A 23367-nucleotide genomic window follows, 5' to 3' on the forward strand; every position below is an offset into this window, starting at 1 on the left:
CACCGCCCCCGCCCCCGCCCCCGCCCCGGTGTACCGCCGCTCACCTTGCACATCAAATGGCCGCCTTTTCAAAATGGATGTCAATCGGGGGAGCTTTTGATTCCATTTCGAGATCCTCTGGCAGGTCACGGCATGAAAGGCTTTGGGTGCGAGGCCCACAAAGGAGAAGCAGTCAGCCTTTAAAAGGAATATCGTACAACCCCGCAAGACTCGCCGCCTTCATTCTCATTCCGCTAATCACACGCAGGGCTTCTGGCACTTTTAAGCGGTGGGGTAAAATGTTCAAATCAATCAATCAAGGCATGTCAACGCGCGCGGCGCCCCCGAAAGAGTCGCTGCTCCGAGAAGCCTCGCTCGCTTTCGAAGCCGAAGATCATCTCAGGCCGCAGAGTTCGCGACAACTTCCAAAAACACGTCGCCGTTTCGGATCCGTAGTACTGCACTTCAGTCAGTGGTGTGCAAACTGCGGCCACGCGGGCCCTTTGCCACGCACAGCATAGACTCAAATGTGCTGCGCCGCTAACTTTCGACACCGGGGGGGGGGGGGGCAAGGTCGGAGAAGAAGGAGCTCCTTCTCATCGCTCACTTCCTTGTTTTCAAGCGGTCACGCCAAGGTCACGCCAAGGTCACTTAAGTCCACGATGCTCCAGTTGCTGGCCACCCCAAAATTGCCATCAAACTTTTGCTTTATTACCTTGCTGTTTTTTTAATATGCAGTATATATAAAATAAATATAGCTTTGCATTGTTTTACCTGAAACTTATTGACAACTCGGTATTGTTGTTTGTTTGAATGTCATATCTTCGTCTTACGTTGTAATGTGGAAAAAAAAAATCTATATTTTTTAAAATCCCCCCCAAATAAAATCAGCCAATTTTAGTCAAATTTCATTTACCAAGTTTTGCATGTTTTTTTTTTTTTTAGGTTTTGTTTGAATGCTCATTTTGAATGAATCTTTGTCTTATGTTGTCATGTGTTAACGTAAAAAAAAATTGTTTGGTTTTGCAGACTTTAAAATACAGATAAATAGTGAAATAAATGATCTAACATTTTTATTGTATTGAATAATTGGTTCAATAGTTTTAACTAATTAATTTCAAATATAAATAAACTATAACCATATAAAATGCCAAATATAAGTCAAATATATATATATTAAATTGTATTAATAAATTGATAAAATAAGTAATTCAACATTTTTTATTGTATAAATATGCTATAACTAAAAACAATAAGCATGAATATAAATGATTGGTTAATTAATTACAATTAAAGTATTTATGAATAGTCAAATAAAAAATGAGCAGGAATGATTTCTTTATTGAAATAAACCACTTTATTTTTATTTTATTCAATCATTGCTTGATTGATTGTAATTCTTTTGATTGATTACTCAATTTGAAGAATATAACTAAATTTGTTATAAATGACATTTTCTCCCCCCAACGCCCCTTTTTTTTTTTTTTTTACTTCAACTCCAAATTTAGTGGCCCATGTGTGTGTTTTTCCAAATCAAATGTGTGCCATTGAGCTGGGAAGTTTGCCTGACGTCGCCGCCTGCTCGCCAAACTTTCCCAATAAAGGCACATGTTGCAACTCCTATTGTGACAGCTCCATTTTCTCTTGTGGGAAAAGTGCAGCGGTACGGTATTTCACGCAGCGCTTGGCCGAGACAAAGCGGCCACGTGCGCCAGCCGGGCAGCCCGCTGACACGGCGACGTTTTGCCACGCTTCGCTTTGTTTGTGCGCCCTCGTGGCTCTCGAAAGGCGGCGGCGGCGGCGAGGTCTATAAAAAGGCCCGATCCCATCTGCCGTTGCTTCTGGACGCCGCGGTAACGCTGTCACGATGAGCAAGGTAAGCAAGGCAAGCAAGGCACACGTTGTTGTTATGTTACAGTAACCGTCGCTTTCCAAATGAATTGTTTTTGCCCCAAAAACATTTTAAAAATGCACAATTTCAGACACTCAAAAAAGAAAAAAATGTCACAAAATGTGTCAAATGAAAAACAATATATCCAAATGGTTGTTTTTTGTGTTATGTCGTTTTTTTGAATTCATATAAAAAGTCACTCAATTTGTCAAAAGAAAAAAAACTATTTAAAATAAATTATATTTTAAAAAGTCACTCAATTTGTCAGAAGAAAAAAACATTTCAAATAAATCATATTTTGAAATGTCACTCAATTTGTCAAAAGAAACAAAAATTTCAAATAAATCATATTTTAAAAAGTCACGTGATTTGTCAAAGGAATAACAAAACAGAAATCCCAAAAATGGCCAAATTTGCTCAAGGAAGACCATGTATAAATCCGAAGATAAAAACTCAGAAAACATATATTCAAAACAAAGACAGCAATATTTGTCCCAAAAAAATACGTCTTTCCATGTGTTTTGTCTTTGTTTTAGAGAAAGGTGGGAGAAAAAAATCATTCCTAAATTCACAAAATTTGTCAAAGGGAAAAAACATGGACATCCAAACTCATTGAAAGAAAATCCAATTTTTAAAAAGATCACGAAATTTGTCAAAGTAAATCTCAAAATTTCCTCTTTTACTTATTTAACAAACAAAAACAAAAAAAAGAATGTTTAAAACAAAAAGTCAAAAAATGTATCAAAGCAAAACATGTACAGCGGTACTTTGGAGTGCCCAAAAAAATGTGTCTTCTATATTTGTGAGTCAAAAACAATATTGTATGTATATTTTAAAATTACATTTAAAATGTATTTCAATTTACTGTGTAAAAAAAAAAAACAGCAATTGTGTTTTTCCGTATAAAAAGAAAATCACAAAACGATTCTGACTCAAAGTATCGTAAGTACATCGCCGTACCGGTTTTAACGGCAAGTCTTGTTGCCGCGTGGAGATTATCTTCTTTGAGGATCGCAACTTCCAAGGTCGCCACTTCGAGTGCGACGGCGACTGCCCCGAGATGCAGAACTACTTCGCCCGCTGCAACTCCATCCGGGTGGAGAACGGCTGCTGGGTGGCCTACGAGAAGCCCAACTACGCCGGCTACCAGTACATGCTGCACAAGGGCGACTACCCCGACTACCAGCGCTGGGCCGGCTTCAACGACTGCATCCGCTCCTGCCGGATGGTGCCGCCCGTGAGTCTCCGTCGCCGAGAGGGAAAAAAGAAACAAATTCCACCTTCGCTGTACAGATTGGGTTTATTCCGGCTAATTTGTAAAAATTACGTTTTAGCTCATCCGCCCCCCCCCCCCTCCCCCTTTTTAGCTCATTGCCCCTCCTTTTAAGTAAAAAAGAAAAAGAAAAAAAATCACAAAAAATGTCAAAGGTAAACCACGGCGCTCCTCATTTTGAGTTTTTTTTAATCATCTTTGATTTTCAGGTAAAAAAAAAAAAAAAAACTCAAACGAAAAAATTGTATCTCCAAATTTGGTGTTTTTTTTTTTTTTTCTTTTTACAAGAAAAAGACTTCTTACTTTTTTTGGATCAAAACAAATCCAGGTATCTCACAAAATGTGTCAAAGAAAAGAAAAAAACTTTCTGAGACTTTCTTTTTATCAGAAAGACGGCTCCTAATGTTCTTTTTCTTTTATGAAAACAATTTGGCGTGTTATTTCTTTTTACTTTTCTGTTTGTTAAAAATAAATACAACTTTAGTTAAGTTTTTGTACCCAAAAAAAAAATCTATCTCCCCCAAAAACCATTTTCCATATAGGAAAATACTTTCATTTTTCTTTTTACCGAAAAGAAAATAAACAAAAAAGATCTCGCCAAATTTCTCAAAGAACAAATCTTACCATATCTTGAATCTGTACTTTTTAAAAGAAATTGATAAAAAGAAAAACCTCACAAAATTTGGAGAATGTTTTTCATCATTTGTTTTTTTCTTATGATAAAAAAATATTCTTAGTTAATTTTGGGGGGGAATATTTCTTCCTTTTTAAATAAAACCAAAACCTATCTTTTTTGAAATAAAATAAATAAATTGAAATATGTGGAGGTATGTTTCTCCTTTGACAAATCTTGTGAGGTATTTGTTCTCTCTTTTCTGTTTTATTTTTTAAAAATATTTGTAACACGGGAAAAACGATGAATTTTTTCACTCTGAAAACACAACAACGAAGGAAAAACATCTCCCAAAAAGAACACGAAAATTGGCATTTCTTTTTAATATAAGAAGTAAATGCTTCCAAAATTGTCAGACGAAAAAACACACAAGGATAAAAAAGATGGGAAAAGGTGTTCTTTCTGCGCCACCCGCAGTACAACGGCAGCTACCGGATGAAAGTCTTCGAGCGCTCCGATTTCGGCGGCCAGAATCTGGAGCTGATAGAAGACTGCCCGGACCTGAACGAGCGTTTCCACACGCGTGACATCTCCTCGGTCAACGTGATGGAGGGCTACTGGATGCTGCACGAGCACCCCAACTACAGGGGGCGCCAGTACTTCCTGAGCCCCGGCGAGTACCGCCGGCACAGCGAGTGGGGCAGCGCCAGCCCCACCATCGGCTCGCTGAGACGCGTCACCCAACTCAACTGATTTGTTTTCTCTCTCTTTTTTATGTTCTTTCCTCGTGTTCCTTCAAGCCTGCGTTGTTCTTGCGCTCAAGTTTTCAATTCCGTTCACTGTAACCAAACGTGTACTCTGTGAAATGTGCAGTTTTTGTGTATTTGCCATGTATTGTAAGGCCCCCCCAAACACACGAGAAGCCCCCCTGATAGAATGGTTTTGCTCTCCCCTACTGGAATAATCACAAATAATAAAATCGTCATAAAAGTCAACTTGCTTTTTGGTGGTTCAATCTGGAAAGGTAACAGTCAAAATTTGAGATCAAACAAATCTTTATTTCCTCAAATGATGTAGGTTTGGAGCAGGGGTGTGTAGACTTTTTATAGCCCCAGAAATTGTATTCTTTTAGTGTTAAAAAAAAACTCTACGTGGGTCTTTGTTTTCCGTATAAAGTGAAAAAAAAAAAAGAAAAAAACACAAAATTTGTCTGATGAAAAATTGCATCTCCTAATTTTGTGAGTTTCTTTTTATATATATATTTAAAAAAAAGTTATTTTGGGGTAAAAAAAAAAATTGAAACAAAATAAATGGTCTTTGTTTTTAACATGAAATGAAAACAAAAACAAAATTAATCGGATAAAAAAAAGTATCTCCAAGTTTTGTGGGTTTCAAATATCAAAAAATGGCGAATTCCTTCTTTTTTGTATTAAAAAAAAAAAAAACAACTAGAAAAAATGTCTTTTCTTTTTCTATAAAATGAACAAACACAAAATTTGTTCTGATGAAAAACATCAATCTCCAAATTTTGTGGGTTTTTGGGAACGGGTTTGTAGACTTTTTATAGCCCGCCAAAATTGTTTCTTCTTTCTGGATTAAAAAAAAACATTAAAACAACGCATTTATCTGAAGAAAAACATGTATTTCTACATTTGTTTTCCAGATAAATACAATAATATCACAAAAATGGACACATTTTGTGGCTTTTTTGTTTATATGAAAAAAACGACGACTTGTTTTGAATTTAATTCAATGTAATATGACGTATTTCTGCTTCAGTCATCCACCGATCTGTTTTTTTTTTTTCCCCTTCTGCGTTTGCTCACAGATTATCATCAAGGCGAACCGAGCGCGGCCTCCCCGCCGCTTTTCTTTGGTAGCGTCGCTATTAAAGAGCACTAGAGGCTACGAGAGGACGTACAAGGAAGTGTCTTTAGCGGATCACATGGCGCCATGAAAGGCGTCCATGTTAGATCCTCATCACAGAGGCCGCCGCCGCCGCCGCCATTCGCCCCGAGCGCCAAAACTCACTCGCAACTGGAGGAAAAAAAAGAACAAGCCAAAACAAAACCCGCTGCTCATGCATTTTACATCAGCCCGAGATTCCTCTTTCAGAAATAAATATCAATTATTGAAATTGTTAATTAGGCGCCGGCCACGTAATTGGCCGACATTCGCATGAATAAATAATGCGCGGCGTTAATTATTGATTGAGGAAAAAGAAAAGGAAAAGAACGGAGCCCGGCGGGGAGCGCGTTTGAGGGTCTCTCAAGATCAACAGTGGAGGAAATATGAGTTTTGGCCTCCAGTAATGTCCAATTAAAGGATTTCCGGCTTCTTTTCTTTTTTTTGGGGGGTGGGGGGGGGGGGGGGGGTACCAGTCAAGCGTTTTGACTTTCCGTACGGGCGGACGACGATTCCCGCAAGACGCTTCGATGGCGCGAAGCGTCGCCGGGCCACCGGGGGCAACGTCAGATCGAGTGGGAGGTTACGCTGCCAATGTCCGACAACATGCAGAGAAATTGTGCAAAATATTGTTTGATTGGGGTGCGGTGGGGAGGGGGGGGGGGGGGGGCAAGAGGGGAAAAAAAAGGCTCTTTGGTTGCAAACGAAAAGACGGCCAAGTTTCATGAAATGCCTTCAGAGACTTCTCTAAACACTTTCAAAAGCTCTGCATATTATTGTTAATATTTATTATAATTTGATAAAAAAAAAACAAAAATCTCCAAAATGTTGACTTTTTTATCTTGTGTTTAACTTTGTTTTCTACTGAAATAACAGTTCAAAATGTTGAAAGTATAGGAAATGAATTTGTAGTACTGACGCTTGCACGTTGTACGTATGTTTAAATGGTCGAAGTAAAATCAAAACAGGAAGCGAGCTCCACTTTTTCCCGTCTTTTAATTTCCAGAGTTTCAACGGAGAAGATTCTGGAGTTTCGTCTGCGTCTCTTTGGTGCCGTGGAGTTGATTGAAGGGTAAAGTATTGCGTTTTTTGGACTTCTTTAGATGATAAGAAGAAGAAAAAAAGAGTGAGAAATCCTGTGATTCCCATTGTGAAGTCTCCTTCTGGCTCTTTTTTTCATTTGTGACGGCCGGATAATTAAACCTCTGTAGTATTGTCTTGCATCTTTTTTTTGTCTTCCTCGCCCCACTTCCAGCAATTGGGGGGGGGGGGGCTCGCGATTCCCCTTTGGGCGAGACACTTCCAAAGACTTCAGTAGCGCTTCTTTCCTTTCCGGCCCTCGGTTAATTTGTGTTCTTTGTGTGAAAAGCAGGAAGAGACACGAGCGCACGTGTCGACGAAATGTTTCCACATTTGAAATGAAATATCCTAATATTGCTTTTCAACACACTTTTTTTTAATGCCACGATATCGTTATTCAAGGAGAGGCTTCGTTTAAGAAGTTGTTCTCTTCATAAGGGGGGGCGGGGGGGGCTTGTAACGACTGACAATGTGAACATGTTTCATGTGCTTTAATTGCAATGGTAATCCTGTGATCAGGTTTCACAATGGCGCCTGTTCACGTCAGAAAGTTAATAATTCATAACTAAGCAGGAACAACTTGCATCCAACTTTTATTCCAGTCAGGATAGAAGATAATGGCTGCTTGTGAAGATCTGTACTTTTCTGTAACATGTACCTTTAAATTTAGATATTTTTGGGGGGCGAATCTGAAAAAAAAACAAAAAATGCAAAATTATTTTGTTTTTTGGGGTAAAAAAAAAAAAAAGAAAAAGCCACCAAATTGTTCTGATGAAAAACACCTGCTAGTCACGTAAAAATATGCGAATAATTGGTGCTTCCTTATAATTGCGGTTACCAAAAGAAGAAACAAAAATGTAAAACCGCAAATAAGGAGGGGATCAGGTGAAAAAAATGGGGGATGGGTTTCTCCGAATAAAAAAAAATATATCACAAATTGGTGAATGCTGTACCTCCAAATTTTGATGAAAAAAAAAGACTTCCAAAAAACAAATTTCTCCAAAGGTTTCTTTTTTATCGTCATTCACTGTTAACATTGCTGTTTGACTTCTAAAGCCGTCAATGGCAGTGAATGTGTTGTTACAAAATGTGGTCTGTTTTTCATGTCAAAAGAAAAACTGACAAAACGTGTGTGATGAAAAACATATCTAAATCTAAGTGATTTCATTTCGTATCCAATGAAAGACTCCTTTTCTGATGAAAAATATGTATTTCTCAAAAGATTTAAAGCAAAAAAAAATTCATATGAAAAACATTTATTGGCAATGTTTCTTTTTGTTTGTAATCATAAAAACAATGAAATGTATTTTCTTTGGGGGTTTTTTAAGCCAAAAGGAAATCTGTCAGATGAAAAACATGTCTCTCCAAATGTTGTGAGTTTCTTCTTACAGGAAAAAGACTTTATTGGATTTGATACATTTTCAAAAAATGGTCAAATGAAAACTGGCCCTCCCTCGTCCTCCCTCCACCCATTCCGGATTCTAGTCTTACTTTTCCGCTTCTGTGCTCTGACAACATCCCACCCAAACAATACAAAACGTTTCTTTAATAAGAGAAATTACACTCAACACAGTAATATAACATTAGTCGTCCGCATAAACTGCAAGCACGGAAAATGGCAGCGTAAAACACGCCTGTACCTAATGTATTGGGGGGAAATTATTTGGGGGGAATTTTGCTTTATTTGTATTCATTTAAATATCATATAAAAGTCAATGTCAACAAATCTATATCTTCATTTATTTGTCTCTTTGTGCTCGTGTTGCTTTTGTTCTTTGATGGAAAAGCGCCTGCAAACAAGGGCGCACTGGTGAAAGTAATGGCAAGTTTGCGGTCGCGAGTCGCCCCGAGCGCTGCCGCCCGCTGCCGCCGGACTCCCCACCACCGGGCCCTCGGCGCCCGACGTAACTCAATCGTCTCGGGGCTTAAATGCGCGTTATTCCATTATTTCAGCTGTGCTTTCGCTCCAGTCTGCTTTTTGCTCGTTATCTGCATCTGTTATTTGTCCGTCTGACGAGCAGGAGCTGAGCCTTTACTTACCTCCCTCGCTGCTCCAGGCGCTATACTAATAACTCGCAGACAAACGAACATAGCGCTTGCGTGTTTTTGCAGCAAAAACGAGACGGGGGTTTTATTCCAGCGTATTGAAGCTAAAATGTTTCCCCCCCCCCATGAACAATTGACAGTAAATGGCAGATTTCCACCTATCGCGGGTGGCTCTGGAACATATCCCCTGCGATTAATGAGGACTCGCTGTCCGCGGGGTCACGTTGGAGAGAAGCGTACCGAACGCCGGCCTTACCGCGCATTTGTGCTTCACGTCGGCATGTAACCGAAATAACCGCAGACGCGCAAGTGTGTAAACACGGCGCTAATCCGCCTTCCGCCCACATTCTGACAGGCCAACCAAGCGAGAGCAGTAGAAAAACTTCGTCTTTCTCGGGGGCATCGAATATAAGGACAAAATCCGCTTGCGACTGTGCGACGATGAGCGGCGTTGGCGGCGCACTGGACTGCAGCGTGATGGAGGAGGACTGGCAGCGAGGGCAGAGCTACTCGGCTCACTGGCACAGCCTCGGTGTGTCTCGGCCGCAAAGGTTAGCGACCGACTCTTGGGTCGTTGCGACGGTATTTCGTAGTACCGAGCGTGTCGCTTTGAATGGCAAGAGATTGTGTGTCTACGCTTTGGGTAGGATTGGGTTTTGGGTAGGGTTAAGGCGACAGTTGGAGATTTTGGTTTTGGAGTCAAGGGTAGGATTCAGGTTCGAGTTTGGGTTAGAGGCTCGGGGTTAGCATTTAGGATTTGGGGCTTGAACTAGGGGTAGCCCTGTTGGATTTTGTGGTTCGGAGTCAGGATCCAGTTTTGCATCAAAGTTAGATTTAGGGTTCAGGTTTGGTGGTTAGGGTTTCCGTTGGAGTTAGGTTCAGTTGACCTTAGGTTAAGTTTCGGGTTAGGGTCAGCGTTATGTTTAGGTTTATAGTCGGGTTAAGGTTTCTCCTTCAACAATCTAGGTTAGAGTTTTCATTGGAATTTGTGGTTGGGAGTCAAGAGTTAGGGATTACATTAAAGTTTGATTTCGGGCTTAGATGAGGGAGCGCAGTTAACGTTTAGCGTTTCTGTCTGAGTTGAGTTTTGGGTTAGGTTCAGGTTTAGAATAGGATTAGGGTCAATCTTCCTACAAAGTATGATTCGAGTTTGAGTTAGCCCAGTTTGATTTAAGGTTCAGGTTTGCTTCGATTTAGAGAGTTAGCATTGGTGTCAGGGGGCCGGGTTTACAGTTGGCGTTGCGGGTTAGGGCAGGGGCGTCAAAGTCATTTTTGCCTCGGGCCGCTTTGTAGTTATGATTTCCCTCAGAGGGCCGTTAGAACAGTGAAATGTTTCATCCCCAAATCATATTATTACCATTACACAACAAATTGAGGGATAACTAGTTTTGAAATCAGAAGACAAGGAGAATAGTTTGTTCAAGTATTGTTCACGTTACTGTAGAAGGAGGGTTTGGTGACAGAAAAAGGCAATAGCTCAACATTATTGTTTATTGTTATGACAATTTGGAATCTGGGTACAGATTTGAGCAAAAAAAAAAACAAATCACAGAAGTTGACGAGCATGATTTGCTTTCGCGGGCCACAGGAAATGATGTGGCGGGCCGCATCTGGCCCCCGGGCCTTGAGTTTGACACCGATGGGTAAGGGGGTGAGATTTAGGCTTTGTGGATACGGTGAGGTCATGTGAAGGAGAAAGTCTCAATTTCTTTGCGTCTGCCTCCAGGCCCACAGCGACCGAGGCGGAGCGCTCGGACGAATATCGGGAAGCCAGGCGACGCCTGCGCCGATTCCTCTCGGGGGCCATCGGTCAGAGGCTGCCACCGGAGTCCGGAGGGGAGCCCGCCACGAAGGTTGAGCAGGACGGAGCGTTCGACTTCTCTCCCAAGAGTCTGGTCTTGGAAACCAAGACGACCATGAAGATGACCTTGCCCAGGTTCCTGGGTTGAAACATGACCCGATGATTTGCCATCAGCGGATATGCAGTAGATGGGTGTTTGTGGATACGTTTCAAACGTAGGCTTTTTAATAAAGCGCAAAGTCGAAGTGACCAGTTTGTCCTGATTGCTTTCATGGGAAAATATGGACACTTCTCAGTCATTTTATCACAAAATTGGCAAATGTGGCGCCGGGGAGATGATCACGATCGAGTGGCAAAATTCCACATTGCAAATACTGACACTGCAAGAGTGTGCGTGTCTGCGTGTGCGTGCCAGACATGAACGAGGTGTCAAACGACCCCCGGGGGAGAGCGGTTTGATGACAAGGTGGCAATTTTCCCCAGCAGCTCAGCTGCTGCTTATGCCGGGAATAGGCGCTAAATTAATCGAATCAACGGCTCAAACTCTTGTCTTTTTGTCAGCTGGCCTCGGTGGCTTGCGCTGTTCAAAGTCGAACATGTGCCTTTAACCGCTGCAATTAAATGCGACTTCGACCTACCAAAAGAGAATATTGGACGGCTACGACTCTCGCAAACAACACGGCTGACGCATGTTTGTCTTGTTTTTACGTTGTATTCTGAAGTGCAGTTGGAGCGCTAGGGTTAATGGCAGTTATGTTAACGCCGCAGCACTGCGTAAGTCGCATCTTTTCCCGTCCGGAAGCAGTCGAACGTGTTCTATCGGGATGCAGCGGCCAATCATAGTGCAGCGGCACGTGTCCCGGAGACAGAAATATTGGAGCGGGGCGTGTCCTTCCAGGAAAACGCGCTGGAGTGCGAATCGTCTTGCACGTTCCCTTTCCAAGTTGTCTTCGTTGTCATTTGTTTCGTCTTTTGCAAAAGTGTTTCTGCTATTGTTCATTTACTTTCTGAAATGTAGAAGTGTTCGACAATTTGTGATGTCATGCTTTGCACTTCCAGGCCACCGTAGCGTCCACACCTGCGGGGATTAGGGATTGGCTTGGGTACCTGAGGGGTGCGGGTTTGAGACACAAACTGCTGACATGCCAGCCCCATACTCAACAAGAGTCAGACTCAGCAAAAGGTTTGAATCCTCGCCACCAGAATATAACGATATGGACAAACCACTTGCCGTGATATCCCAAAGAAAGAGAAAAAGCAGTGTTCTTCCAGAAGGGCCTGTTTGTGGGCAGCCAAAGGCAAACCTGGACTGATCGTGAAGATAGAGGCCTGCTGAGATCTGGTTGCAAGACCTGAAAGCAATGATGAGTCCATTAGGGTTGCTGAAAGCGCCCAAATCTGATGGCGTCAGTGCTCGAGGGCAGAGAAAGAAAGCGCAAACAAACGCTATCGGGATTCAACACTTATCACTCCCGCCCCCGCCCGCCCCCAAAACGCAATGCACACGACAACACCGAGGTCGACCCGCACGAATATGAGCGTATAAAGAGGCAGCAACGGGGCAAGCGGTGCACCTGGAAGCTCACGAGCGAACTGAAGAATGGAGCAAATGGCAGCAGAAAATGGAGTGGCAGCCATGGCGGCCCGCTACCGGCGCTTTGACCCGGCGGCGTATCTGCAGTACAACTACACGCCGCCACGGGCCGACTTTGACCGCAAGGACAGTATCGTTCCATGGAAACTGGCGTGCCTGCATAGAGCCTTCACCGAAGGTAAGCACAGGAGCCAATTGCGCCGGACCTAGCTAGAGCTGCCGCTCCCTTAAACCGAAAGGCTTCGGGCGACGACGACGATTGCCTCATTCTCTGGCAACCGCTTTCAAAGCGGAGTTCCACGTTTTGACAGCCGTTGAAGCGCACCGTTTTCAAGACCCACAAGATATTCTGCTCAGTGGCAATACAAGCACCGAAACCGCCACAAAAAAAGAAACAAAAGGGTAGATTCGCTTCTTTCACCAGCCAAAAATGGTTTCTAGCTTTTTCCGTTCTTCAGTAATCAGCTGTAGAACATGGCTTGGTTTCCCCAAACACGGCTCTGACCAAAAAGTGGTGAAGGGAAACTTGCCAAGAAGAACGCTGACTTGGATATGTAGCGGGATAGGGACGGTACCCTGCTGCAAATAGCGAACACACACTTAAAAGGTTTGCGATTCTCATCTAGTCGATAAAGGCGTACGCCTTGGGTTCTTGAGCCCCACGAATGGCGAGGCTCCACTGCTATCGTAGACACACTTGGGATTTTGTGTTAAGGCGACGTGAGCGGCGAGCTGCTGGTGGACATCGGCTCTGGACCCACGCTCTACCAAGTCCTGAGCGGCTGCGAGGTGTTCGACAAGGTGCTCCTCACCGACTTCCTGGAGGCCAACCGACAGGAGCTGAGGCGCTGGGTGCGAGGCCAGGAGGGCTGCGGCCTGGACTGGACGCCGTACCTGCAGCACGTCTGCGAGCTGGAGGGGCGACGGTATGGGACGACACCTGGTGTCAGATCCGCGCCGCTCGCCCAAGAACAGCAGGCGATTGCCGTATTGAAATTGCTGACTTCTTCTTGTGCCTTTCAGGGCCTCGGCATGGACAGAGAAGGCGGCCAAGCTCCGCCGGGCGATCGCCGACGTCCTGCCCGTCGACGTGCACCGACCCCAGCCTCTGGACCCCCGCGCCCTGCCCCCCGCGGGGGCCGACTGCCTGGTGTCCTGCTTCTGCCTGGAGAGCGTCAGCCCCGACCTGGCCGCCTTCACCAGGGCCCTGGGCCACATCCGGAAGCTGCTCCGGCCCGGCGGCCACCTCCTGCTGATCGGCGCGCTCGGGGAGAGCTTCTACTTCGGGGGGCCCGGGGTGAAGATCCCCGTGGTGCCGCTAGGCGAGGCGGAGGTGTGCGCCAGTCTGAAGGAGAGCGCCTACACCCTGATCCGGCTGGAGGTTTACACGCTGCCCCAGGACATGAGAGTGGGCGTGGATGATGTGACTGGGGTGTTCTTCGCAAAGGCGAGGAAGGATTAAGGCACAACTTCCCCCAAATGTGCTATTGTACTTCATTCTGTGTGCCTTTGCTAAATTCATTTATATTTTCCGATGCACAAAACCGTGAGACCCCCTTTCTGTTATATGGTTACACATCGCCCCCTGCTGTCTGAAAACAGCCACTACCGAGGCCAATCTTTTAAATCAGACTCATCTTTATTTAATGATTATGTATTTCATTTATTCCAGAAGATATGTATGCGTATATAAAGTATATCAATGGTAAAACATTATCGTTGAATGTATTTAAAAATTGACATACATAAACAGATATCCATATATGAAAAATATAAACTATAAAACAAAACTATAATTGAATGAATTTCAAAACTGAGCTGTGGGAATTATAACAAAAGAGTCATCAAAATTGGATGAATGAAAGTATATTGAAAATTTGACTAAGTTTTATGTATGCGTCGCACGTCATCCCTTCTGTCTTTATTGGATTTAAACACCAATAATAAAGCTACTATTAAAAGAATGAATTAGCTCTTCATTTATTAGTACATCAATGAAATAAGTCAATCTTTTGCCTGTCTTTTCATAAAGACACTCACTACATGATACACTTCAAAAGCCGTTTCGGAGGTTTCGTGAGCAACCAACACAAAGCATGTGTAGAATATTATTATACAGTATACACATTCAAAGCCCACCAGACAGACCATCACTTGTATTGTACACAAATGTACAACACACGATGTAGGAATATATAACTATGTTGCCTTTAGCACCACCTTGCGGCGCCCAGTTGGATGTTCTCGCACACTGTATTTATTTACATGACATTTACAAACAAACCTCCCGTCCGTGCTTTTTACGCAAAAGTGATTTTCCGTCGTTCTCCTCCGTCGCCATCGGTGGCCTCCTCTGTCGCTCGCGGCGCGTCCGGCGAAAGCGACCGATCCCGCTGCGCTTTGTTTCGCGTTCCGCCATCTGCTCAGAAACGACGGCACGGAGGAGACGATTACATGGTGTTCGTTTTTCGTTGCACGCAGTGGGTCAATGTTGACCTCTGACCTGACTCTTATGTTTGATATGTACCATCACGCTTATGCTGTTTTACTCTTTGGAGATTCTCCCACGACCCTACAAAGACCGACAGGATTCCCAAATTGAAAATCCATTTTGGTAGACTGTTCCTGGGTCAAATATGACCAGGAACAGTTCACACAAACTTTGTAACACGTTTACAAAAGAATGCATTCATTCATTTGCGTGTATTTTGCGTCACGTGAGGACGAGTCATCAAAAATGATATATATAACAAAGGTTTTCGTGTTCGGCTTTTTTCTGTGTTGATATATATATATATTTTTTTTTTTTTTTTTTTTTTTACCTGAATCTGACCGCGGGCTCTTGTCGTCGTCCTCTTCCTCTCCGGACGGCGGCTCGTCCTGGTCCACGGAGCTCAAGTCTATGGAAGATAGGTGCGCTTGGGCCATTCTCTGCACGGCTGAAATGGGGGGGGGGAGATATATGTTTTTAAAGTCACCAAATGAACTGCAACTCCTCATGCCAACACGACACCGAGCATCTCCCACGATCCCTGCGTCTAAATGGAACCTCCGAAATCAAACACAATCAGCTCTGTTCCACAGGAAATCATGTAGTCCAACTCTTCTCATATTAACCGTACAAGCGTGTTTTTGCAAGATGGTGCCAAAGCTATCTTTGATATGACACTTGGCTGTTGCCCTGAGAACAAAAACAGCAACTAGTGGAGTTTTCAGCTAATAACCGAGGCAAGGCGAACAAAAAAAACAAACAAAACCGAAAAGTCCTCGAATAGGTGAATTTGCGAATGTCAAACCGTGAATATACACGGGTTCACTCTAAATTACAATAGCACAATACAATGCCGTTTATTGTGTAGCACACCATAGTAATCTATAGTGTAGTATAGCAGCATAGGCTAGTATAGCATTGTACACTACAGTGTAATGTAAGAAAGGGTAGCGTTGGTATAGTGTAGTACTGTACAATTTAGCATAGAAGAGCGATACAGTACAGTAATAATCCACACAAAAACGTGCTTGCAGTATTGCACGTGCATACCGAAGCAACAGGTGGCGCTCTAACTCTGACTGTAGGTTCGTTTTAGCCATTTAAATGCATAATTGTTCATTCTAACCATCCCCGCACACATTCCAAGCAATAACATTGATTGTAGACTGTATGTTATTATGACATTATTCATTCCGTTGGGGGGGGGGGGGGGGGGGGGGGGCGTGTTGTCGCAGCTGTTTGTCTATCCCATAATCCGGGATGATCCGGAGCAGACTCGCAGCTGCCTCTGCTTCTAATCTCACAATCACACACACACACACACACACACACGCGCATACACGCAACAGGCTTTTTTTTGGACAGATGTAGACCACATGTCTGTTTTCGCAAGTGCGACCGTTACATAATTGTGGAGCACGCGGGCTTTGAGAGCCCACTGACCTTTGAGCGAGGGCGGCTGATAGGCGCTCGACGCGCTGTTGAGCGTTTTGGCTCTCAGGACTCCGTTTCCTCCCGCAACCCACTGCGGCAGGTGTGGGGAAAAGGCCAACAGGAGATATGAACACACCGTGCGGAGAGACGCGGTGCAAAACGCCGTGCAAGCGGCGTACCTGGTGAGAGCCGCCGTCGTCTTCCGGCGAAGGCGGGTCCGTCAGTCGGAAGAGGGTGGCGGGCGTGGGCCGCCGACGTCGGATCTGAACACACAGAGAGGGCCTTTATTCGCTTCGGGATCAGTTGGTGTTCTTCTTTCGACTTGTCCTGTATGAGGTTGCCTCGGAAGACCCGTTTCAATTGTATTACATATCCGGATAACCGAAGTCTCGATGTAATCTGACGTCCTTTTGTCTTCCAGTTCCGGTCGACGACGCCGATATTTTGTGGAAATAAACCCACGACACAGCGGCTGTGAGAGTGGGGAATCGACAATGCGTTAGGTGCAGAGGTGCGACAATTCGTTGGGTCATCGACAACTAATTGATGATCAAATGAATTGGCAACATCATTTAGAGACCTTGTTTCACCTCCAATTGAACAAATCCTGGGAATTTGATATTCTCCGATCTCTGTGCTCCTCCATGAAAGCAGACCGATAATGTTTGTGCTTCATCAAAATGGAAGTTTTGCAAACATCCGCTTTTACTTTGGAAAACAATGATCGACATTTTACGCCCATTTTTTGACATGTTATGGACCAAACCAGTAACTGAGTCAGAATCAATTTATCTTAGTCCATTTTCTACATTGGGAAATAATTTGGAAATAACGTCCTGTTTTTGAGTAAAGGGATGGACATTTTTTTTTAAAAAAACGTTTTTAGCCAATTCATCGAAGAATTGAAAAAAATGACTGGCAGATTAATAGATTATTTGTATATTCGATTCTATATTTCATAAAGTACTGACGACATCAACCCGAATTCCAAATGCAAATATTGTCATTTAGAGCATTTATTTGACGAACATAAAAATGGCCAAAAGATCCGGTGCTTTTTTTTGGGTGTCTTTCTTTTCCACATCTTAAAACTTGAAAGCATCTTTGCGTTCCATAAGTTAAAAAAAAACAATTTGTGCGCTCTGGTGCATTTTTTTTTTTTTTTTTTTTAACCAAATCATCTGTAAACATTACTTTTTAAGGGTAATATCACAACATGGCAACAAGTAACTTTGTCCTTATGAGACAAAGCTACCGTCTGGCTTGACTTTAACGAAGCTCTTCCCTCAGTTCCACAGTTACCACAAGATGGCGCCAAAGCACTATTTTTATATGAGACATGGCTTTGGCCTGAGCAGACGGCGTGGTTTCGACTCCCGGAGCCCGCATAAAAAAAAAACAATTAAATTGCATCAGGAAGGGCAAGCAAACCATGCAGAAAAAAGAACAACTTGCAAATATGTGTGGGTTGACTGTATTAATTTCCTGCCTACTAAAAATGACTTCTTATTCATAAATTCATAACAAAGGCCCTTGTTGTTATTTTGAATACATAACACTGCTGTAAATGTATTCCGAGGCTACACGTGCTGCGTTACTATTGATCTTCACGCGCTCTTGTGCAAAAAAGTGAGTGAGTCATAACCACCACGCAGAGTTACGCAACTGAGTAAATGTCAAATGGACTTCCATCCCTATTGTAGCATTTTTTTGTCAAAACAGTGTATTGGTCGGATGGGAACGGCGAGCCAAAGAGTGTGAAAGCTTGCAGTCGAGTCATCGCCAGCGCTGTTTTGTAACATTATGGAAATAAGACAGTCCGGCGCAATACAGGAGCGCTTGCCGGCCAATCGCGGCGGCGCGCGTGGGTTCGACACGCGGGCGGCATCTTGGCTTCAACGCTTTTGCTTCCCTTGCGTGTTGGATTCGTGCTCGCTTCGAGTGTGTGAGGTGGGCGAGGGATAATATGTCAATTAAAAAGTTTGCACCAGCGTGAAACGCATTAACGTGGTGAGCTATTGTATTATGTTCGGTAACGTACAGCAGCACATACAGACCGCTGTCAGAAAAGCCAGCAAAGAGTTTTTTGCTATTCGGGGTTGGGCCTGGTGCCCCGCGAATAGCGGCGTGGCCCAATGTATAGTGTCGTGGAGTGTGTTACAATTTAGTACTGTACAGCAGAGCACTGCGTAATACTGTACAGCGCGGCAGTGTATAGTATAGTATGGTATGGTATAGTAATGTAGTAGTATAGTACATAAAGTATAGTATTGTGTGATAGAAAATCAAGTTAAACGTTGCTCTTTTCCTGGCGATATTGTTATGAGCGTGCGCATTAGCTCGTCGTCGGGCTAGAGTGGGTATTTGTGAATTTATATCCAAAAACTCTGAAAATCAGAACTCATGTTCTTTGTATACTCAAGCAATTTGGTGATTTAGCAAATGTATGAGTTGAACGTTTCTTTTTCTGCTACGAATAAGAGGCCAGTTGACCCCACGCGAATCACTGCTGCCACACTAAAGTCAGGTGAGTAATTACACGACACTGACCTCCCCCCCCAAAAAAGTGAACCGCAATTTAGCGAGGGATTATTATACAGTATGTGTTAAGTTCTACACTTGAGAGCGGGCTGAAATAGGAACACGACCCTCGTCGAAATGTGCCAAATCCTCAGCGGGCACAAACAAGCGACGTGGCAATCATCGGGCTCGTGGTCTCCACTCAGATTATCCCACGGCATCATTAAGATTTACACTCATGTCGTCTGTCTTCAATCCCACACCAGCTCCAGCCTCCAACGCCTCAAAACTTTCTCCAGCACTCTTAGATGATCTGCTTTTTGCAAACAAAGGATTTTGACTCGGCTCTTCTGCTTTCACCGAGCGAGAACGTAGCCGCTGCGCGAGCTTCCCGCGCTGGTCGGCCGCCACATGCTCGACCTTTGTTATCCAACGTCCACGCGGGCATTACCTCGACTCATTTCAAACATTGACCCTAGTTTGAAACCCTCTGGTGACACCCTAAACCAGGTTTAAAACCCTCATTTGGAATTCTAATCCATGCTTGAAATTGTAACTCTGGCGTGAAACCCTATTTTTAAACCCTAACCCTTGCTTGAAACCCTAATCCTACCTCGAAACTGTAAATTGAAACCCTAATTACAAACCTTAACCCTAGTTTAACATCCTAACATGACAATCTAACCCAGTCTTAAAACCCTAACCCCGACTTGAAACCATATACCTGGCCTGAAACCCTATTTTGACACCCTTGACCCCATCTTTAAACCCAAAAGATTAAAACCCAAATTTGAAACCCTAACCTAGACTTGAAGCTCTAATTTCAAATCCTAACTCAATCTTGAAACCCTACCCATAGATTGAAATCCTAATTTGAAACCCTAACTCCAGGCTTGAAACTGTAACTATTGCTCAAAACCCGAACTTGAAACCCTAATTCAGTCTTGAAACTCGAATTTGAAACCCTAACCCAGACTTGAATTGAGGCTTGACAGCATAACCCTGGCCTGAAACCCTATTTTGAAATCGTAATCCTATCTTGAAACCCTACCGTCAGATTGAAAACATAACATGAAACCCCGTTTTAAAAAGTTACGGTTTCAAAAACTTGAAACCGTAACTTGAAATCCTAACCCCGGCCCCAAACCGTAACTCTAGCATGAAACCATTTTTTTTTTTTTTTTTTTAAATGTAAAACCTTAACCAAGGCTTGAAACTCTAATTTTGAAATCCTAACCCTGTTTTGAAGCCCTAATTTCAAACCCTAACCCAAGCGTGAAAGCCTAACATGACAGACTTTAACCTCGCGTCGGAAATGACCGTTGTGGCGATTGGCGTGTAATCTCATTTTTCATATTACTAGCGAGGGGCGGGGCTTTATCCCTCATGTCAGCACCTCGTCCGCTCCTTTCGCAACCTCGTCACTTTGAAGAGATGCAAAAAGTCCGGCTTGCACGGCGGCTCATCTTAATCCCGGGCGGCGCTGGCCGTCCTCTGCTGCCAACACGCGGAAAAACATCCAAGAACAGAGTTGCGCTGCGCCTCGCGTTACGTAAGTGGCGGTCAGTTCGGTGCGGGGGTGGGCGGGGCTACGTGATGGTCAACGGGAAACTCTTAGCAGGTTACTCAAAGTTGCACTTCAGTTTGAGTACTTTGGACTAAATGAGACCACGTCTGCCCTCTTGAATAAATTACCGCCATACCTCAAATAGATGCGTCCCTTCTGGAGGTAATACCAGCAGGTGCCACTAGGCGTCACACTTTCAGGGTTATATATCGCACTCGTCAGGTTTCTTCCTCTCCTCCAGTCCACTCCAGAACTAGCATTAGTGGTAGCCAAAGTTTTGCTCACTCCGGTCAGCTAACTGTCACCGGGAAAAATAGTCACATGACACACAGTTGGAGGAGGATTGTTTAAAAAAAATTTAAAAAATTTTAAAAAATAAAAAAAAGATCTGTAATATAGGCTTACGATCGATGCAGCTATTGATAAAAGGCAATTGATAGTACCATAGTGCGTACACTGCCTGAAGAGAAAAGGTGGCATCTGTAAAGCTGAAGTTCACAGTGGAGTCAATGACTATGAAAAAAAAAAAAATATATATATATATATATATATATATATATATATATATATATCATTAAATATTTCATATGTATTTTAAGACAATCACGTTGAAATATATATGATTCCAGTGACGTGACATTGATTCATTTTTACGTCGTTGTTTTAGTATGACTTATTCTAATAAGGAATATTTTGTCAGTCTGTCTTTCTGATCTAATGAGATATAATAGATGGCTGGCACTCATAATTCTGCACGATTCTCACCAGTTCCACTTGCCGGGGGTCCAGCTGTATGGGTACCGCCGAAGGCACCGAGAACTGGATCTTCCTCTTCGCATCGCTGTCCTCGGCAGCCGTGTCGACGCCTGCAGGCAGAAGGGGCTCCATGATCACACGTCTCCAACCTTGTCAAAAAGTCCAATCTGCGACGCTCTCAGTCACTCCCACTGCCACTTGTGCACACTCGGTCACGAAGCAGAGGATCCGACAGCGCGTGTTCGTGGGGAGGCTTATGACGCGATCGGTTGTTGCCGGAAACATCGCGATATCGCACTGAAATTGGGGGGGAAATAGGACTGCAGGCGCCGCTGAACTGAGAGGGCTTTAGGACCCCGAGGACCAATAAGCGCAAACTGTCTATCGACGGAAGTCCATATAAGGCTTTAGGACGAAGCCCTTCGTTTGGCCCCAAATAAACGTCACAGCAGCGACAAACTTATTTTTTGTGACAAACGCAGGCTTTTTTTTTTGGACTAAGGTAAGAAAGGTTCATGTAACAGTAAACCACGCAACACGTCTTCTAAATAACCCTAAAAAGATGCACACAAATGTTTGGGGGGGGGGACCAAACCGCTTCAGGAAGGCTAACAAAGTTCCTTTTATTTCTTTATTCCCATTTACAGTCTGCTGTGCTTATCTTCCTCTCGGAACGTCTAACCAACAGCACAAACGACACAAAAAGCGACGCTCTAATATTAGTTCAGATTCAGAATTGATATCAAAAGTTTGCTAGCAGATTCAGTGACAACAACATGCGTAACCAGCGGGATTCAATTCCGGGTCACGTGAGACGTCAACTTGGCCTAATAAGATGTAACCTAATGTGGTATGCGCTTGTATAATGACGTAACAATACGCACGATGTCCTGCACTAGTAGTTTGCCCCCACTAGATGTCAGCCGCTACTAAATCGTGTACCGTTCCAAAAATTGAGCAAGCGGAGGAGCTACAATCAAAAGGGACAGACTGGGAATTTAAAGGCATTTTTCACAGGTATCAAACGTTCGGTCGCGCTATCTTTGAGTAATTTAGCAAAATATAATGGCTAGCATGCTAGAGTTAGGGTTAGGGTGTCATCAAGTTAAGGTTTCAAGCTAAAGTTAGCCCTTTCATGCCAGGGTTTGGGGTTCCAAATCGGGTTTAGAGATTAGAGGTGAGGTTAGGTAGGGTTTCATTGCTGGGTCAGGGTTTTAAAATGGGGTTGGGGTGTCCTGTTAGGGGTTCAAACTAGGCTTGGGCTTTAAAGCTGTGGTTTCAGGATTAAGATTTCAAACTCGGGTTTCAAGATAAATTTAGGTTTTCAAACCAGATTAGGTAGTCAAGCCTGGGTTAAGGTTTCAAATTCCGTTTAGAGTTTTTAATTAGGATTTCAAGCTAATGTTAGCCTTCAAAACTGGGGTTGGGGTTATAAACTAGGGTTGGTACCCAGGGTTAGGGTTTCAAACGTTGTTTAGGATTTCAAGATTATGTAAACAGGGTTAAGGGTGTGAAATTAGGGTTTCAAACCTGGGTATGGGTTTCAAATTAGGGTTTCAAGATGGGGATTAGGGTGTCATATTAGCGTTTCAAATTAGTAATATAATTTTTTTTCCCCAAATTAATCTCTGGAGTTAATTTTATTCAAGTAGTTAAGCATTTATTTCGCAACATGAGTACACTCGTTTTTTCTTTTTTGTGCGCATATCGAGACTGTTTAACATTGCTGATGATACGATTTCAAAACTTCTTTTATTGGCATTTCCTTTTTTTTCTATCAGCAAAAATTGAAAGTCAGATTGTGGTGAAAAAAATCCCCCGTTCCTGGATGCAGCACACCTCAATCAAGACAATAAACAATCGGGTCAAACGAACACGATCGCTAATGATTCGTTAAACGATTCGCGGCTGAAATGATTCCGGAACAATCCCCGAGTGCCCGCGCGGGGATGGGGAAACTACACGAGACAGAAGGATGCAATATGGCGGCCACCCTAAAGTCGGGGCGTCGGGGCGCCGTTGCCTAAACGGGTCAATTGAGCCGAGCTAAAGCGGCGCCCTCACGGACGTACCCGCTTGCCAAGCTTGGCACGGTCGGGCACACGGCTTGCCGAGAGACAAGAGAGAGAGAAGAATGCGAAAATAGACAAGGCGGGAATCTTTTTAAAGGGACATATTGTTAAAAATGGACTTGAATGAGTTTGGAACCGGCTCGAAAGTCTAGTTCGACCGCCTATTCTTGACCTGCGACCCTAATTTGAAACCTGAACCCTCGTTTGACCCCCCCGAACATAAGGGTGACAAACTGATTTTGCTCATAGGCCACATCGTGGTTGTATTTTCCCTCAGATAGCTGTCATGACTGAAAGCATAGAATTTTTTTTCCTCAATTTTTCATCTGCAAATGCTTTAATTTT

At 43.5% G+C, this 23367-nt stretch overlaps 3 protein-coding genes and 1 long non-coding RNA gene across 6 annotated transcripts; 2 read left to right on the plus strand and 2 right to left on the minus strand.

Moving 5' to 3' along the window:
* Nucleotides 1–1775: 1775 nt before the first annotated feature.
* LOC133417757 (gamma-crystallin M2-like) lies at nucleotides 1776–4551 on the plus strand. Its single transcript, XM_061705839.1, has 3 exons — nucleotides 1776–1855; nucleotides 2865–3107; nucleotides 4234–4551. The coding sequence occupies exons 1-3, from the start codon at nucleotides 1847–1849 to the stop codon at nucleotides 4507–4509; spliced, it is 528 nt and encodes a 175-aa protein (XP_061561823.1). The 5' UTR covers nucleotides 1776–1846; the 3' UTR covers nucleotides 4510–4551.
* A 7637-nt stretch (nucleotides 4552–12188) lies between these two features.
* LOC133418069 (phenylethanolamine N-methyltransferase) lies at nucleotides 12189–13644 on the plus strand. The gene is made up of 3 exons (XM_061706420.1): nucleotides 12189–12360; nucleotides 12898–13108; nucleotides 13206–13644. The coding sequence occupies exons 1-3, from the start codon at nucleotides 12189–12191 to the stop codon at nucleotides 13642–13644; spliced, it is 822 nt and encodes a 273-aa protein (XP_061562404.1).
* Nucleotides 13645–13890: 246 nt separating this feature from the next.
* Nucleotides 13891–21741, minus strand: LOC133418177 (protein phosphatase 1 regulatory subunit 1B-like). Of its 3 annotated transcripts, none has more exons than XM_061706608.1 (6): nucleotides 20960–21741; nucleotides 16287–16370; nucleotides 16117–16198; nucleotides 15005–15121; nucleotides 14710–14754; nucleotides 13891–14601 (listed from the first exon to the last, which is right to left on the minus strand). In XM_061706608.1, the coding sequence occupies exons 1-6, from the start codon at nucleotides 21080–21082 to the stop codon at nucleotides 14483–14485; spliced, it is 570 nt and encodes a 189-aa protein (XP_061562592.1). In that variant the 5' UTR covers nucleotides 21083–21741; the 3' UTR covers nucleotides 13891–14482. The 3 variants fall into 3 exon arrangements, with proteins under 3 accessions (XP_061562592.1, XP_061562593.1, XP_061562594.1); XM_061706610.1 differs by having other exon boundaries at nucleotides 14529–14601; nucleotides 14686–14754; XM_061706609.1 differs by lacking the exon at nucleotides 14710–14754.
* Nucleotides 17251–20702, minus strand: LOC133418178 (uncharacterized). The gene is made up of 2 exons (XR_009770424.1): nucleotides 20600–20702; nucleotides 17251–20492 (listed from the first exon to the last, which is right to left on the minus strand). It is a non-coding gene; the product is annotated as an uncharacterized LOC133418178 (long non-coding RNA).
* Nucleotides 21742–23367: the final 1626 nt, after the last annotated feature.

This window comes from Phycodurus eques, chromosome 19, assembly GCF_024500275.1.
Source record: "Phycodurus eques isolate BA_2022a chromosome 19, UOR_Pequ_1.1, whole genome shotgun sequence".
NCBI classification, from domain to species: Eukaryota; Metazoa; Chordata; class Actinopteri; order Syngnathiformes; family Syngnathidae; genus Phycodurus; species Phycodurus eques.